The sequence below is a fragment of the Papio anubis genome, chromosome 7, assembly GCF_008728515.1.
Source record: "Papio anubis isolate 15944 chromosome 7, Panubis1.0, whole genome shotgun sequence".
NCBI classification, from domain to species: Eukaryota; Metazoa; Chordata; class Mammalia; order Primates; family Cercopithecidae; genus Papio; species Papio anubis.
In genome coordinates this window covers 33,677,915-33,692,986 of record NC_044982.1, presented here as the reverse complement: position 1 = coordinate 33,692,986, position 15,072 = coordinate 33,677,915, and the positions used below count along the sequence as shown (strand labels likewise).

Sequence of the window (15,072 nt, the reverse complement as noted above, 5' to 3'; positions counted from 1 at the left end):
TCATTCTGTTGCCCAGGTTGGAGTGCAGTAGCACGATTTCAGCTCACAACCTCTACCTCCTGGGTTCAAACAATCCTCGCACCTCAGCCTCCCAAGTAGCTGGGACTGTAGGCGTGCACCACCACACCTGGCTGATTTTTGTAGAGACAGGGTTTCACCATGTTGTCCAGGCTGGTCTCGAACTCCTGGCCTCAAGTGATCTGACCATCTCAGCTTCCCAAAGTGCTGGGATTGTAGGCCTAAGATTATAGGCATGAGCCACCGTGCCCTTTCTTTCTCTTGTGTGACAGGGCTGGTCTCAAATTCCTGGGACTCAAGGGACCCTCCTGCCTGAGCCTCCCAAGTAGCTGGGATTATAGGCATGCACTCCCATACCCAGCTCCTTGATACTTATATATCTTTGAAGCCCTCTTTGTAAACTGAAGGGGCAGCCACGCTAAGAACCCCTGGAAGAACTATAAGGAAGCCTGGGCTCTGGAGTCAGACACTCAAATTCCAGTTCTATTGAGATCAGGTTAATCAGCTGCTGGATTAAGAAAGGTTAGCTAACGCTGGGCATGGTGGCTCACAACTATAATCCCAGCACTTTGGGAGGCAGAGGTGGGCGGACCACTCGAGGTCAGCAGTTCGAGACCAGTCTGGCCAACATGGTGAAACTCTGTCTCTACTAAAAACACAAAAATTAGCCGGGCATGGTGGTGTAACCCCAGCTACTTGGGAGCCTGAGGCATGAGAATGGCTTAAACCTGGGAGGTGGAGGTTGCAGTGAGCCAAGATCACGTCACTGCACTCCAACCTGGACAAAAGAACGAGAGTCAGTCTCAAAAAAAAAAAGAAAGAAAGAAAGAAAGGTTAGCTAACCTCTCAGGGGCTTACTCATCTTTAACAACCCACCTTCAAGAGCTGTGATGAGGATGAGAAGAAAGAACATGCCTGACATACTGGCCTGGTACTCAACACCCTGTGGGCGCTCAGGATGGGAGCACTTGGTAAGGACAGCCAGCAGGCTATGCTGTGCCTTCTGTGCCAAGGACAGTCCTTGCCTCTCCCAGGTACCCCTGAGGACAGACGCAACCTGAGATTTAAGCTTGGGCAAATCCAGCAGTTCCTACATCATCTACTCACTTTGTGAGCCGCAACGAGGAAATCTGCTCCAGGCCATTTTCATCACTACCCACTTTTGCTTGCTCCCCTACGATGTGCCACGCTGTCCCAGGCCTGGCCAGTCTTGCCTAAGCCCGCCATGCACTGGTTGATTTCCCTCCCTCTCCACCTCGCCATCCTGAATACAAAGACCCCTCTCACATCCAGGGCTGGGGAGCTATCTTTTTTTTTTTTTTGAGATGGAGTCTCGCTCTGTTGTCCAGGCTGGAGTGCAGTGGCGCCATCTCAGCTCACTGCAAGCTCTGCCTCCCGGGTTCACGCCATTCTCCTGCCTCAGCCTCCCGAGTAGCTGGGAGTATAGGCGCCCGCCACCACACCCAGCTAATTTTTTTGTATTTTTAGTAGAGACGGGGTTTCACCGTGTTAGCCAGGATGGTCTGGATCTCCTGACCTCATGATCCGCCTGCCTCGGCCTCCCAAAGTGCTGGGATTACAGGCCTGAGCCACAGCGCCCAGCCAGCTATTTTAAATCTTAAACTACTAACAGTCTGGCTAGTGTGACAGATTAAAGACAGCCATAGAATCTTTGACCCACTTTCCATCTTTGACACTCCTGCCCCTCCCCTTGAATCTAGGCAAGCCCTGTGACCGCAGCAGACTCCAGGAGATGACAGCAGAAGTGCCCGTCTGCAGTCCTAGGCCTTAAGAGATGCGCAGCTTCAGCCGGGCGCAGTGTCTCACGCCTGTAATCCCAGCACTTTGGGAGGCAGAGGTGAGTGGATGACTTGAGTTCAGAGTTTGGGACCAGTGTGGTCAACATGGTGAAGCCCCGTCTCTGCTAAAAATACAAAAATTAGCTGGGCATGGTGGCACGTGCCTGTAATCCCAGCTGCTCAGGGGGCTGAGGTAGGAGAATCGCTTGAACCCAGAAGGCGAAGGTTGCAGTGAGCCAAGATCGCACCACTACACTCCAGCCTGGGTGACAGAGTGAGACTCCATCTCGAAAAAAAAAAAAGAGAGAGAGAGATGGGCAGCTTCCACTTTCTGTCTCTTGAAACATTAGCTCCTGGAACCCTGACATCACTTAAGAAGTGCCAAAGGAACCACTGAAGAGGCCCAGAGGATACACAGAGCGGGTGAGGCTCTGCTACACACAACCTAACTGTCCCTGCCAAAGCACCCAGCTTGTAAGTGAGGTCAGCTTGGACCCTTGAGACCAGACCACTCCAGCTGCCACCCTGGAATATCAGGTAGTAACTAGAGGCAATGCCACCTGAAGCTGAATAATTACCCTTCCTGACTTCTAGACCTACAAAGACATCAAAAATGGTTGTTTTAAGCCTTTACATTTTAAGGTAGCTTGTTACACAGCACTAGATGCTGTAAGAGAATATGGCCTCCAGGAATAAACATGAAACTACTAAGGCATTCAGCAGAAGTAAGCAAATGTGTGGCGTTGTGTAATTGATTCCTTACCGCCCATCTCAATATAGGTTGGCAAGCCTCTACAAAGTGAGAGCCCAGGGCACCCGAAACCCCGCAACCCACATCCGCTACACCCAAGAGAAGCACTGGCAGGCCCACCTAGTGGTATGTCAATGGCCGTCACCACAGCTCCCAGAGTGCTCTGCACGGCTTCGCCCACCTTCCGCGCAATGAGTGTCCCACCTTCATCGTCCACCTGCGCCTCAGTAATAGCTGTAGACAATAATAAAGGAAAAGCTGTCACCTCTAAGTCCTCTCCCAAATGGAAAACTCAGGGACCAACAGCAGAACGCTTCTGGATTCTGATCCCAGACACCACTGTGCTGTCCTGCAACTATGGCAAGGGTCTGCGCTGTGGGTCAGGTCGGCCCAGACCCTGAAATTAGATGACATCTGTTAGTCCTTTATCTGCAACCTTCCGGGGCTCCTTTATCACCCTTCTTTTAAATTAAGGCAGAAAGGTTCTAGGAGCAAAAACTAGAACCTTCTCAAAGGAGAAGACTGGTCTAAACCATCTCTGGTAAACACTGCAGCCTTTTCAGAACTCAGTCGCTATGTGTGCATTCCCTTCTCCCAGAAGCACCTCTGCAGCTGAGAACACAGGACAGGTTCGAGCCCCTGAGGAACAGCACCCACAGGACGCTGTTAACAAGGAGCGTAGAGGCTGACTGGCCGAGACCAGAAGTGCTCTCACAAGGGAGATGTGGGTAGGAGCGGGATTAGGGTGTCTGGATATCCAGTTCTTAGCACCCAGGGCCAAGGAGGGAGGTTCTCCCCTCCACCCCTGCAGCTCCCAGGCCCCACGTTACCTAACTGGACATTCCTGGCTTCGTAGCAGTTGTCACACACCCGCACCGGCGCAGGGCCCCAGCCCCGCTCAGGCACTGGCCGGGTCTTTGATGAGCAGCCGTCACAGAAGCCCTCCCCACAGGCTCGGCAGTGATGCTTAGTGTCGTTATCTTTAAAGGACGTCGCACACTTGTTGCAGCTCTGTTCCAAGCCCAAAACAAAACACAGAGGCAGGGAGGTATGGTCCATGTCTGCTCAGCTGAGAAAGTCAACAAGACCCCGGAGCAAGCAGAAACTAAGGCAGGTGGTGTTAGCTCAGCAAGGACAAAAGCTTTCTAGTAACGCGTTATCTGAGAGCGAAAAGGAAGCCTTGCTGGGCAGTGAGTTTCCTTTCACTAAGTGTCTGGGTTGAAGCTGGGTGCTCTCTTGCTATGGATGCTGTAGCATTAATGGGTCAAGCTGAGGATGACCCTAAATAACCCCTAAAGACCCCTTTTCCTCCAGATTCTCACATATCTAAGCAATATTCACTGGTCGTCACACACAAGGAAACTAAAACTCACCAAACAGAAAATACTTGCAGGAAAACACGAAGGGAAATCAATGGACAAAGAGAAAACCGGCTGCCTCAACGACTCCTCCCCTTCCCAGTACTCACAGAGCTCACGGCACTGGCAGAAAATGTTTGCATCTCCCTCACAGAATAAGCTTAGCACAGGGCAAAGCGGCATTAGGCAGGATGGGCTGTGCCAGGGGTGGAGGGGCATCCTGCCACACCATACCAGAATCTGGGAGTTGGGCCTCCAGTAGGCAGGGGCGATCTGGTCTGTCAGCCAGGAAGTCACAGCCTTGGTGGGTCCAAGGCTAAGCTCAGACACTGACTGAGCCATGAAGTTCATCCCGTCCAACAGGCGCTGGGCAGCATTGTTGTTGTCCTTCAGAAACCCATCAGTCTGAAATGAAAAGCAGGCTTCCATCATGCTCTGAGAAGGGAGTGAAAGGAAGGAGGAAGAGGGATGTTTGGTGAGTTGCACTCTCACTGTGGCCAACTCAGAACCATTAACTCCCTGGCAGGGAAGAACGGAGACACACCAGGAATCCCTCTGGCTTTATTCTCTCCAAAGCGACCATAAGATCTGATGTGTATGGGAGGCCGAGACAGGCGGGTCACGAGGTCAGGAGGTCGAGACCATCAGACTGCAGTGAGAAACCCGTCTCTACTAAAATACAAAAAAAAAAAATTAGCCAGGCATGGGCGAGAGCCTGTAGTCCCAGCTACGGGAGGCTGAGGCAGGAGAATAAGCGTGAACCCGAGGAGAGGCGGGCTTGCAGTGAGCTGAGATGCGGCGCCCACTGCACTCCCAGCCTGGAAATGACAGAAGCGGGGAACTCCATCTCAAAAAAAAAAAAAAAAAAAGATTTGATGTGTAGCTGTTCAATTCAGGACTTACTAAGCCCATATAATATGGGAGATGACACCTCCTCCAGGAGGCCCCCCACCGCAGGCTTAGTTAAGAATCTTTCCTCTCAGTTCTTCTAATACTTGGACATCTCTAGGAATCCTATTTCTGTGTGTCTAAGTACAATATCCATTTATGTATCTGACTCCCTGTTAAACTCTGAACTGCCTGACAATAACTCTTTTTCATTTTTGTATTTTGCATAGTAGCTCAATGCTGGGCATAAGGTACACAACAATGTATGCTGAAATAATGAATAAATGAAGGAAGGAATGAACCAGCAAACAAACAGCAGGGAAGACATCTGTATCCTCCTAACTTCAAGGACTGTGAGGAATGTGACCTGACAGTAAATTACTGCAGTCCTGTTTTCCTGGAATATAAACTATCTTACCACCTTTACTTTCGCACTATAAGGCCATGTTAAATCCTTGGGACAGAATGGCATAAACCATTATGCCAAGGAGGTGGGCTCCAATAATGAGACTACTATACAATAACAGATTTCAGTGGGCCTGAAAATCAGAAAAAGGAGGAGAAAAATAAGGAAATCTTCAGTTTTATGGTACCTATAGGATCCAGGAAAGCTCAGGAGGGGACCTGCAGGTAGGACTAGGCTGAACGGTGGCTTCAGGAATCACCCAGCGAGGACAATGTCGCAGAGTCAAATAAGTCCCTCAGGGAAAATCACTTGTCTTTTTCGCATGAAAGGAAAAGGTTTTGGATTTGTTGTGATTTATGGACAATGCTAAGTGTGAACAGTGATTTAATGCAGAATGAAAGCATGATATCACTGCCTCATAAACAGATTTATATTTCTGACATCTGGAATTCAAAAATCAAATTAAAAAATAATCATTAGGCCGGGCACCGTGGCTCATGCCTGTAACCCCAGCACTTTGGGAGGCCGAGGTGGGCGGATCACCTGAGGTTGGGAGTTTGAAACCAGCCTGACCAACATGGAGAAACCCCATCTCCACTGAAAATACAAAATTAGCCGGGTGCAGTGGTCATGCCTGTAATCCCAGCGACTTGGGAAGCTGAGGCAGGAGAATCACTTGAACTCGGGAGGTGGAGATTGCAGTGAGCCAAGATCTCACCACTGTACTCCAGCCTGGGGAACAAGAGCAAAACTCCGTCTCAAAAAAAAAAAAAAAAAAAAGATTAAGGGTCTATAGGAATCCCACTTCTTAGAATATACTTCAAGAAAATTTCCTAAAACAAAAAAATGGCTTTTTTACACAAAAATGGTCACTAGCATTTTAATGATTTTTTTAAAAAGGTGCAAATAAAACTAAATAAAATCGCGTTATGAGAAAAAAAGCAGGAAAAAGGCATGTAAATTCTATTCGCATCTAGAAAAACATACACATATAGAAAATGAACGAGTAGAACATGGAAAATGTTTTATTTGCCAAAGGAGTAAAACTATAGATTTTTGGTTTATTTCATTTAAAGTTGTACTTCTAATATATATGCAAGAAGAAATAAAAACAATTAAAGGTCTAGAGAACAAAAAAGCTCTCCAGATCATGCCATTCTAAACCACCAACATTCTGAAATTCATGGCTAACCTTAATTTTAAGCCGGCTCCAGTTTTCTACACACATGAAAAACTGAACGACACGAGATAAAGAAAAACAGAGAAGGCCGGGCGCGGTGGCTCAAGCCTGTAATCCCAGCACTTTGGGAGGCCGAGGCGGGCGGATCCCGAGGTCAGGAGATCGAGACCATCCTGGCTAACACGGTGAAACCCCGTCCCTACTAAAAATACAAAAAACTAGCCGGGTACCTGGCCCGGGACCTCGGCGGGCGCCTGTAGTCCCAGCTACTCGGGAGGCTGAGGCAGGAGAATGGCGGGAACCCGGGAGGTGGAGCTTGCAGTGAGCCGAGATCCGGTCACTGCACTCCAGCCTGGGCGACAGAGCGAGACTCCGTCTCAAAAAAAAAAAAAAAAAAAAGAAAAAAGAAAAACAGAGAAATCCAACAGTTCTTACTCCAGGCCACACGTGCACAATCTCTGTCCGCACCACCGTATCCACAGGATCTTGGTTTCCAAACCAGTACTGCCGACTACGATAGACCACGCCACAGTTAGGACATTCGATCACATACCTACAAGAAAGGCAAATCAATACGGTTACCCAGCCAGGTGCCTGGGGAGACAAACACACCAGAAAACCTTTAGCCATGTTGTTTAAACTCACCCAGACCAGGCATATTTTGCGAGACCCATCCAGGGGGAGTCAGTGGAGGCAGATGTTTTGGGCACTACACTGACTTCCTCGCCTCTCTCATAGCAGGCCTGAAACAGGAAACACTCTGCTAGCTTATTGTTTGTCTTTTGTTTGTTTGTTTTAATAGACAGAGTTTTACCAGCCCAGGCTGGTCGCAAACTCCTGGGCTCAAGCGATCCGCCCACCTCAGCCAAGGTTCTGGGATTACAGGTGTGATCCGCCATGCCCAGCCTTCTGCTAGCTTTTCCTATGTACACCACACCCCCCACATCCATCCCAACTCTCCACAAACCAAACCAGCTGAGAGACGTTCAGACTCTGGAGTTAGCGCCTCAGAAGAAGGTTCATTCCTCTCAAGAAGTCATTGTCCAGAGTGGCAATGAACTGAGTGTGTGTCCATCCCGAGCCCAGAAACCGGGTTTAAATTATATACCTGTCAGAGACAGGAGGACAATACAACACTAGTGTCCTAGTGTCCTGAAGAGCTCTTCTGCTCTTAAGAATGAATGTTCGGCAGGGCGCGGTGGCTCACGTCTGTAATCCCAGCACTTTGGAAGGCTGAGGTGGGTGGATCAAGAGGTCAAGAGATCAAGACCATCCTGGCCAAGATGGTGAAACCCCATCTCTATTTTAAAAAAAATACACAAATTAGCCGGGCATAGTGGGGAGTGCCTGTAGTCCCAGCTACTCGGGAGGCTGAGGCAGGAGAATCACTTGAACCCGGGAGGTGGAGGTTGCAGTGAGCCAAGATCGCGCCACTGCACTCCAGCCTGGCGACAGAGTGAGACTCTGTCTCAGAAGGTCAGGCGCGGTGGCTCACACCTGTAATCCCAGCACTTTGGGAGGCCTAGGCGGGCAGATTATCTGAGGTCAGGAGTTCGAGACCAGCCTGGCCAACATGGTGAAACCTCATCTCTACTAAAAATAGAAAAATTAGCTGGGCGTGTTGGCACATGTCTGTAATCCCAGCTACTCAGGAGGCTCAGGCAGGAGAACTGCTTCAGCCTGGGAAATGGAGGTTGCAGTGAGCCAAGATTGTGCCACTGCACTCCAGCCTGGCTGACAGAGTAAGACTCTGTATCAGAAAAAAAAAAAAAAAAAGAATGAATGTTCGATGTAAATGACCCTTACATACAAGCTCAACAGAATGAGGAGAAAATAAGCTTAAAACAGTAAACAAAGGGACTCTCACCAATGAAGACATGTGAGTGCTTTTTGTTAGAGCTGGAGAGAAGTTCCAGAAATATTCCATTTGAATATCAAATACTTCGGCATGCAGCAAAAAATGGCCCCAAGATAGTCTTGCCAAAGAGAGGGTGGTCAGCAAGCCCGCTGCTGACACAAGGAGGAGCTCGGAGGACTCACCTTGCAGGTATACACTCGGTTGTCATACTGGTGGGAGTATCTGCAGCGGCTCTTGGCTTCATGAGGCACTCCTTCCTTCCCATGATTCATGCTGTTCTTACATCCAACCCTGAATGAAGTCCAAAGACTGACAATGAGATGGCTAAAATAGGAGCCAGTGCCACTTATACAGAACAGTCTGACCCTGAGCCAGGCACAAGGCTAAGACCAGACCTTGATTACTAACTGGGCCTCAGATGCTGAACACAGAAAGGGTAGCCGGAAACCCACATGCCTCTGCGTTACACTTACAATCAACAGCACTACACAGGTACAGCGACTACTATCCTTGTATGAGGACACAGGGGAAAAAGAAATCTCAGCCTGGCATGATGGCTCATGTCTGCAATCCCAGTATTTTGGGAGGCCGAGTTGGGGGGCAGATCACTTGAGGTCAGAAGTTCAAGACTAGCCTGGCCAACATGGTGAAATGCCGTCTCTAATAAAAATACAAAAATTAGCTGGGCATGGTGGCGGGCACCCGTAGTCCCAGGTACTCGGGAGGCTGAGGCAGGAGAATCGTTAGAACCCAGGAGGTGGGGGTTGCACTGAGTTCAAGACCAGCCTGACCAACATGGAGAAACCCCATCTCTACTAAAAAAAACCAAAAAAATTAGCCAGGCATAGTGGCGCATGCCTGTAATCCCAGCTACTCAGGAGGCTGAGGCAGGAGAATCACTTGAACCCAGGAGGCGGAGGTTGCGGTGAGCAGAGATCACGTTGCTATACTCCAGCCTGGGCAACAGAGCGAGACTCCATATCAAAAACAAACAGACAAAAAACCCCAGAAATCTCTTCTTGGAAAAACTACCTGTCTCCTCAGCAGAAATGGAGGAGCCAGAAGATACCAACCTGACCAGAGAGGAAACCTGAATGGCTCTCAGAAGACTCAAACAATCCAAACAAGATGAAACGGAACGTTTACCCAGAACAGGCTGCCAAGATGCAAAACGAAAACCAACCCCAAAATTTGGCAATGCTTTAAGGGGAGGCTTAGGCTGAACAAGCCTTCCAAATGAACAGTGAGCTCTGCCATCCTGACGATGCAAAAACAGAGATCAGGACTTTAGAATTTCACTATGATTCCAATGGGAAAGTTCCAGAAATCCTGAGGAGGCTCACACTGGGAAAGCAATGATCCAACAGTGCTTAAGCCTCTAGGCTCATGGGGCATGCAAAAAGGAAGGCAAGTCACACTGGCAACTAACATCCCTCGCCCCTTTCCATGCTGAACTCTCCAAGACAATCCTTAGTCCTCCCTTGCCCAGGCTGTATAATCCAGGAGCCAGGTCTTTTTTTCACCAAGGCCAGAGGTGGCTCTGCATGCAGCAGGTGGCCTACAGGACTCAAAGTGAAATGACCATTCATAACAGATGTAGGTCAGGTCTACCCCTGTAAAACGGCAAGTGTGCAGGACAGGGGCACTGGTTCTGGTAGGAGTGAAGACAATTTGGTAGTGAAGAGAGTGGGAGGGACTGTCTACAGGACGTGGAGACTGCCATCTGACCTCGACATAATGCATTTAAATCCCCTGGGGCCCATCAGTGAAGTCACTACACTGATTTAACAGCTATCAACAGTCCAAAGTAACCCAGCGATCCTCAAAGGCTGGTCCCCAGGAACAACATCAGCATCACCTGAGAATTTACTACATTTATTAAAATGCAAACTCCCAGGCCCTACCTCAGACCTACTGAATGAGAAACTGTGGAGGGGTGCCCAGGGATCCTGCCCTTCAGGTTTTTCTGATGCATGCTAAAATGTGTGGATCACTGTTCTAACTGTAACAAAGTGCGGTCCACAGGCCAGCAGCACAGCCATCGCCTGGGAGCTTGACAGGAACGCCGAATCTCAGGCTTCACCCAGACCTGATTCAGAATCTGTGTCTTAACAGAATCTCCAGGTGATGCATATGCAATGAAGTTTCAGAAGTACTGTCCCAACTCAATGTCCTCAGCTCAGGCTGCAGTTCAGAATCCTCTGAGGAGCATCTTAACCTACCAGTGCAGAGGTCCTACACACAGCCCGCTCAGTTAGAATCCCGGAAGGTGGTGCCCTGGCCTCGGTAATTTTGAAAGCGCCCCAGAAAATTCTAATGTGCTCTAAACACTCGCTCTCATAGTGAAAGGAATCCTACCCATAGTACTTTGCACAGGGGGGTACTCAAATATCACTTGAATAATTGGAATACTAGGAGTAAGTGACTGGAAGCTCTGGTAGAAGAAACACAGAAAAGCAGGTAACCCAGAGTTTTCTGCCCTAACGGCCTCCCAGACCAGAAGCTGGCCAATTTCACGTCTATGCCAGTTGGAGTTTCCAGGAGATTCTTCACAGCCACGTGTCCTTCAAGCTCCTGCTACCTCAGAAGTGTGGTTCCTAGACCACCAGGATCTCGTGGGAACATGGGAGTGTACCATTTTGGATAATTTAAATCACAACCTGTAATTTAGCAAGACCCCAGGGGATGTGCATACACACCGAAGTCTAGGAAGCACCACTCAAAGGCTCTATTCTCAAGGTATGGGGTGGGGGGTCGGGAGCAGCCTTACTTACCCACAGCTGAGGCACAAGGAGGAGCAGGTGAAGTACTCATCTGGAAAAAAGGAGCTGTGCGCCATCTGGTCATCGGGGATCTCACCGCTGAAGCGGTCGCTCAGTGCCTGCCAAGGAGGGAAGGTGACATATGATGGCACTCAGCAGAGAGCTCTGCACTTTGGCCCCCTACTGCAGGCACCGTACAAGCAACATAGGCACAGAGGAAATCCAGTAACTTCTGCTCATTACCCTTGACCTTACCAACTCACATCAGTCCTTACCATGGGAATCCTTGCAAAGAACCAGCCCATTCCCCAAGAGGTCAAGATAAGCAAAGTCACTGTTCTCCCCTAAATGCCTCGCAGGTGATAAACACCTCACACCACTCAGTCTTTTATTCAAGACCACCACAAATAATGACTGATGCCCATTTCATCTATGTGAGGCTGGGACCAAGAAACCCAGACTCATGAGGACGGCTCCTCTTTAAGCCACAGGCAGAGCCCAGATGTGATCTGTGAGTTTCCTGGGCTTCTATCCCAGTTATAACCACAGGCACTCACTTGGAGTTTACTAGGCCATAGACAGACTCAAAGTAGGAAAAATGTCAGCAGAAAAAAAAAAAAAAAGAAGAATGATTATAGTGTTTGCCAGTCATTTATCAACTCTACCAACCCCCAAAACAGACATTACCCAAAGGACAGCAAATGGCCAAAATAAATGCCAAGAAGATAACATATCCACAAAGCAAACTGAAAATTTCAGGTTGAAATGTAGCTTCCATTCCTAACCCTATCTTCACTTATCACTGGATATTGAAAGTATTCCTCAGGCTAATTACAGACAGGCGCTTTCCACGCTTTAGGAATCATTAAGTACATGCTGCTCCAAGCTTCTAACTTTCAGCCCAGCCCCAGTGTGAGGCAGCCAGGCATTATTCAAGGGAAAATAAGGGAAAAGAGCCTAAACAAAAGGACAAGGTGTTACTTCCTTCAGTAAAAGGGCAGAGGAGAATTTTAAACGAGATCTGGGAAAAGGGCAGGTTAGGTTTTAAACTAAGAACAATCAGAACTTCTTTTTTTTTTTTTTTTGAGACGCAGTTTTGCTCTTGTTGCCCAGGCTGGAGTGCAGTGGTGTGATCTCGGCTCACCGCAACCTCTGCCCCCTGGGTTCAAGAGATTCTCCTGCCTCAGCCTCCCAAGTAGCTGGGATTACAGGTGCCCACCACCACACCCAGCTAATTTTTTGTATTTTTAGTAGGAATGGGGTTTCACCATGTTGGCCAGGCTGGTCTTGAACTCTAGGCCTCAGGTGATCCACCCGCCTCGGCTTCCCAAAGTGCTGGGATTACAGGTATAAGCCACTGTGCCCAGCTGAACAATTAGAACTTCTTTTTTTTTTTTTTTTTTTTTTTTGAGACGGAGTCTTGCTCTGTCGCCCAGGCTGGGGTGCAGTGGGCGGATCTCAGCTCACTGCAAGCTCCACCTCCCGGGTTTACGCCATTCTCCTGCCTCAGCCTCCCGAGTAGCTGGGACTACAGGTGCCCGCCACCTCGCCCGGCTAGTTTTTTGTATTTTTTAGTAGAGATGGGGTTTCACCGTGTTAGCCAGAATGGTCTCGATCTCCTGACCTCGTGATCCACCCGTCTCGGCCTCCCAAAGTGCTGGGATTACAGGCTTGAGCCACCGCGCCCGGCCATTTTTTTGTATTTTTTTTTAGTAGAGACGGGGTTTCACTGTGGTCTCGATCTCCTGACCTTGTGATCCGCCTGCCTCGGCCTCCCAAAGTGCTGGGATTACAGGCGTGAGCCACTGCGCCCGGCAATTAGAACTTCTTATGCAAGGTTCCTTTTCCTGTTTCCAACACCAGGAGTTGCAAACTCAAGTCCCTACAAAGGCACATAATATCAATGTTGAGTCAGGTCAGGTGTAGGACCAGAACAGTGGCAACGAGTGGATCAAACTGAAGGTACACAACTCACCTGAGGACACTCTCATTCAGGTCCTGCAGGGCTACTGCAGAGGCCATAGAACACCGTCTGTCAGCGATGGCTGACCAAGCGGCAACCCTGCACTTCGAACAACGAAAAAATGGTCTGACAAATAATGCATAAGTCCTATACTTCTTGGGGGCACTTTGGTAAAGAGTCAAAACATGGGGCTGGGCACGGTGGCTCATGCCTGTAATTCCAGCACTTTGGGAGGCCGAGGTGGGCGGATCACGAGGTCAGGAGTTCGAGACCAGCCTGGCCAACATGGTGAAACCCCATCTGTACTAAAAATACAAAAATTAGCTGGGCGTAGTGGCAGGTGCCTGTAATCTCAGCTACTCAGGAGGCTGAGGCAGGAGAATTGTTTGAACCCGGGAGGCAGAGGTTGCAGTGAGCCAGAATCATGCCATTGCACTCCAGCCTAGGTGACAGGGTACCAACTCCCCTTCACAAAAAAAAAAAGTGAAAACATGAAGATCTTGAAAGAGGGTATTAATGAATATATAGAAATGCTGAGAATAAATGAGAAGCAAGGCAAGTGGAATTACACGCTGGCCTATACATCTCGGCCTATACGGCGTTCTCTGTCCTGCTTCTGCATGAGACCCATTCTTCAGGGATGTTTGCGGTCTCACCTCTTCCAGTGAAGCCTCTTCAACCACATCACTCTCTGCCTTTTCTGAAGGCCCATTGTACTCAATACTGTAACTCGGTATTAAGTAATTAGGCAATGATGCAAAGCTATGGGCCTGCTGTATTTTATCTCCAGGACTAGATCATATATACTGTGAAAGCAGCTTCCTACCTTTGCATCCTCCTGCAAATCCTAGCAAAGGTACTAACAGGTACTCAGCTAGAACTGCCGGAATAAGTGCACCGTACCAACTCCCCTTCACAAACCAACCTTTGCCCTCCTCCTCTCTTGGCCCTGCCTTTGCCGTAGGCTTCTTTCATCCCATCCCCAAAGGTCCTCTCAAATTTAAGGCTAACTACTCCCTAACTGGCCAAATTACCAATAACTTTCCAGGTTGTTTCTCAAACAGATATGTACAGAACTCGCCCTGTCGCCCAGGCTGGAGTGCAGTGGCACGATCTTGGCTCACTGCAACCTCCGCCTCCCAGGTTCAAACGATTCTGCCTCAGCCTGATGGGAAAAGGGAGGTTTTTTATTGAGACAGAGTCTCACTCTGTGACCCAGGCTGGAGTGCAGTGGCAGGTTCACAGCTCCCTGCAGCATCACCCTCCTAAGCCCAAGCAATCCTCCTCCCTCAGCCTCCTAAGTAGCTGGACCACAGGCACATGCCACCAAGCCCCAATACTTTTTGTTTGTTTTTGTTTTGTTATTGAGACAGAGTCTCACTCCATCACCCAGGCTGGAGTGCAGTGGCTTGATCTCAGCTCACTGCAACCTCTGCCTCCTGGTTCAAGTGATTCTCCTGCGTCAGCCTCCCAAGTAGCTGGGATTACAGGCCCCCACCACCATGTCTGGATAATTTTTTTTGTTTGTTTTTTAGTAGAGACAGGGTTTCACCATGTTGGCCAGGCTGGTCTCGAACTCCTGACCTCAAGTAATCCACCCAACTCAGCCTCCCAAAGTGCTGGGGTTACAGGCGTGAGCCACCGTGCCTGGCCAAGACACTGAAGTATCTAATGAGATGATACAGAAAGAAAAAAAAGAGGAGACAGCTAAGGAATATAGAAGCCACTATAGAAGGTATAGGGAACACCAAAAAATATCAATTATTATTTTAAAAAAAAAGAAAGAATAGAAAAAAAAATTTTTTTTTTCATTTTTTTAAATGAGACAGGGTCTCACTATGTTGCCTGGGCTGGTCTCCTGGACTCAAGCCATTCTCCTGCCTCAGCCTTCCAAACTGCTGGGATTATAGGCGTGAACCATTGCGCCCAGCCAAGAATAGCAATTTTTAGCTTCAGAGTTTTTCTTTTAAACAGGTAACTGAAAGGCAAGCCTAAGTATTGGTTTTCCTAAGGACAAATAATATCAAATTTGGCATGAGTGCAACAGCTGGGCTGAATTCACAGAGGATGCCAACCCCCAGTAAATGGG

General features: G+C 48.7%; 1 protein-coding gene across 7 annotated transcripts in view; it reads right to left on the bottom strand.

Annotated features, from left to right (window-relative positions):
- ZFYVE1 (zinc finger FYVE-type containing 1) overlaps positions 1 to 15,072 on the bottom strand; it is a 59,078-nt gene that overhangs the window by 1,919 nt on the left and 42,087 nt on the right. For 5 of the 7 annotated variants that reach the window (XM_003902009.3, XM_009211893.4, XM_031668011.1 and 2 more), the window contains 7 exons: positions 11,033 to 11,139; positions 8,441 to 8,549; positions 7,046 to 7,143; positions 6,836 to 6,953; positions 4,161 to 4,331; positions 3,399 to 3,579; positions 2,689 to 2,802 (listed from right to left, as the gene is read on the bottom strand). In XM_003902009.3, the coding sequence (XP_003902058.1) occupies positions 2,689 to 2,802; positions 3,399 to 3,579; positions 4,161 to 4,331; positions 6,836 to 6,953; positions 7,046 to 7,143; positions 8,441 to 8,549; positions 11,033 to 11,139 (898 nt within the window). Of the gene's footprint in view, positions 1 to 2,688; positions 2,803 to 3,398; positions 3,580 to 4,160; positions 4,332 to 6,835; positions 6,954 to 7,045; positions 7,144 to 8,440; positions 8,550 to 11,032; positions 11,140 to 12,995; positions 13,199 to 15,072 lie in introns of those variants that run through there. The other 2 variants (XM_009211896.4, XM_021941359.1) reach the window with 2 other exon arrangements.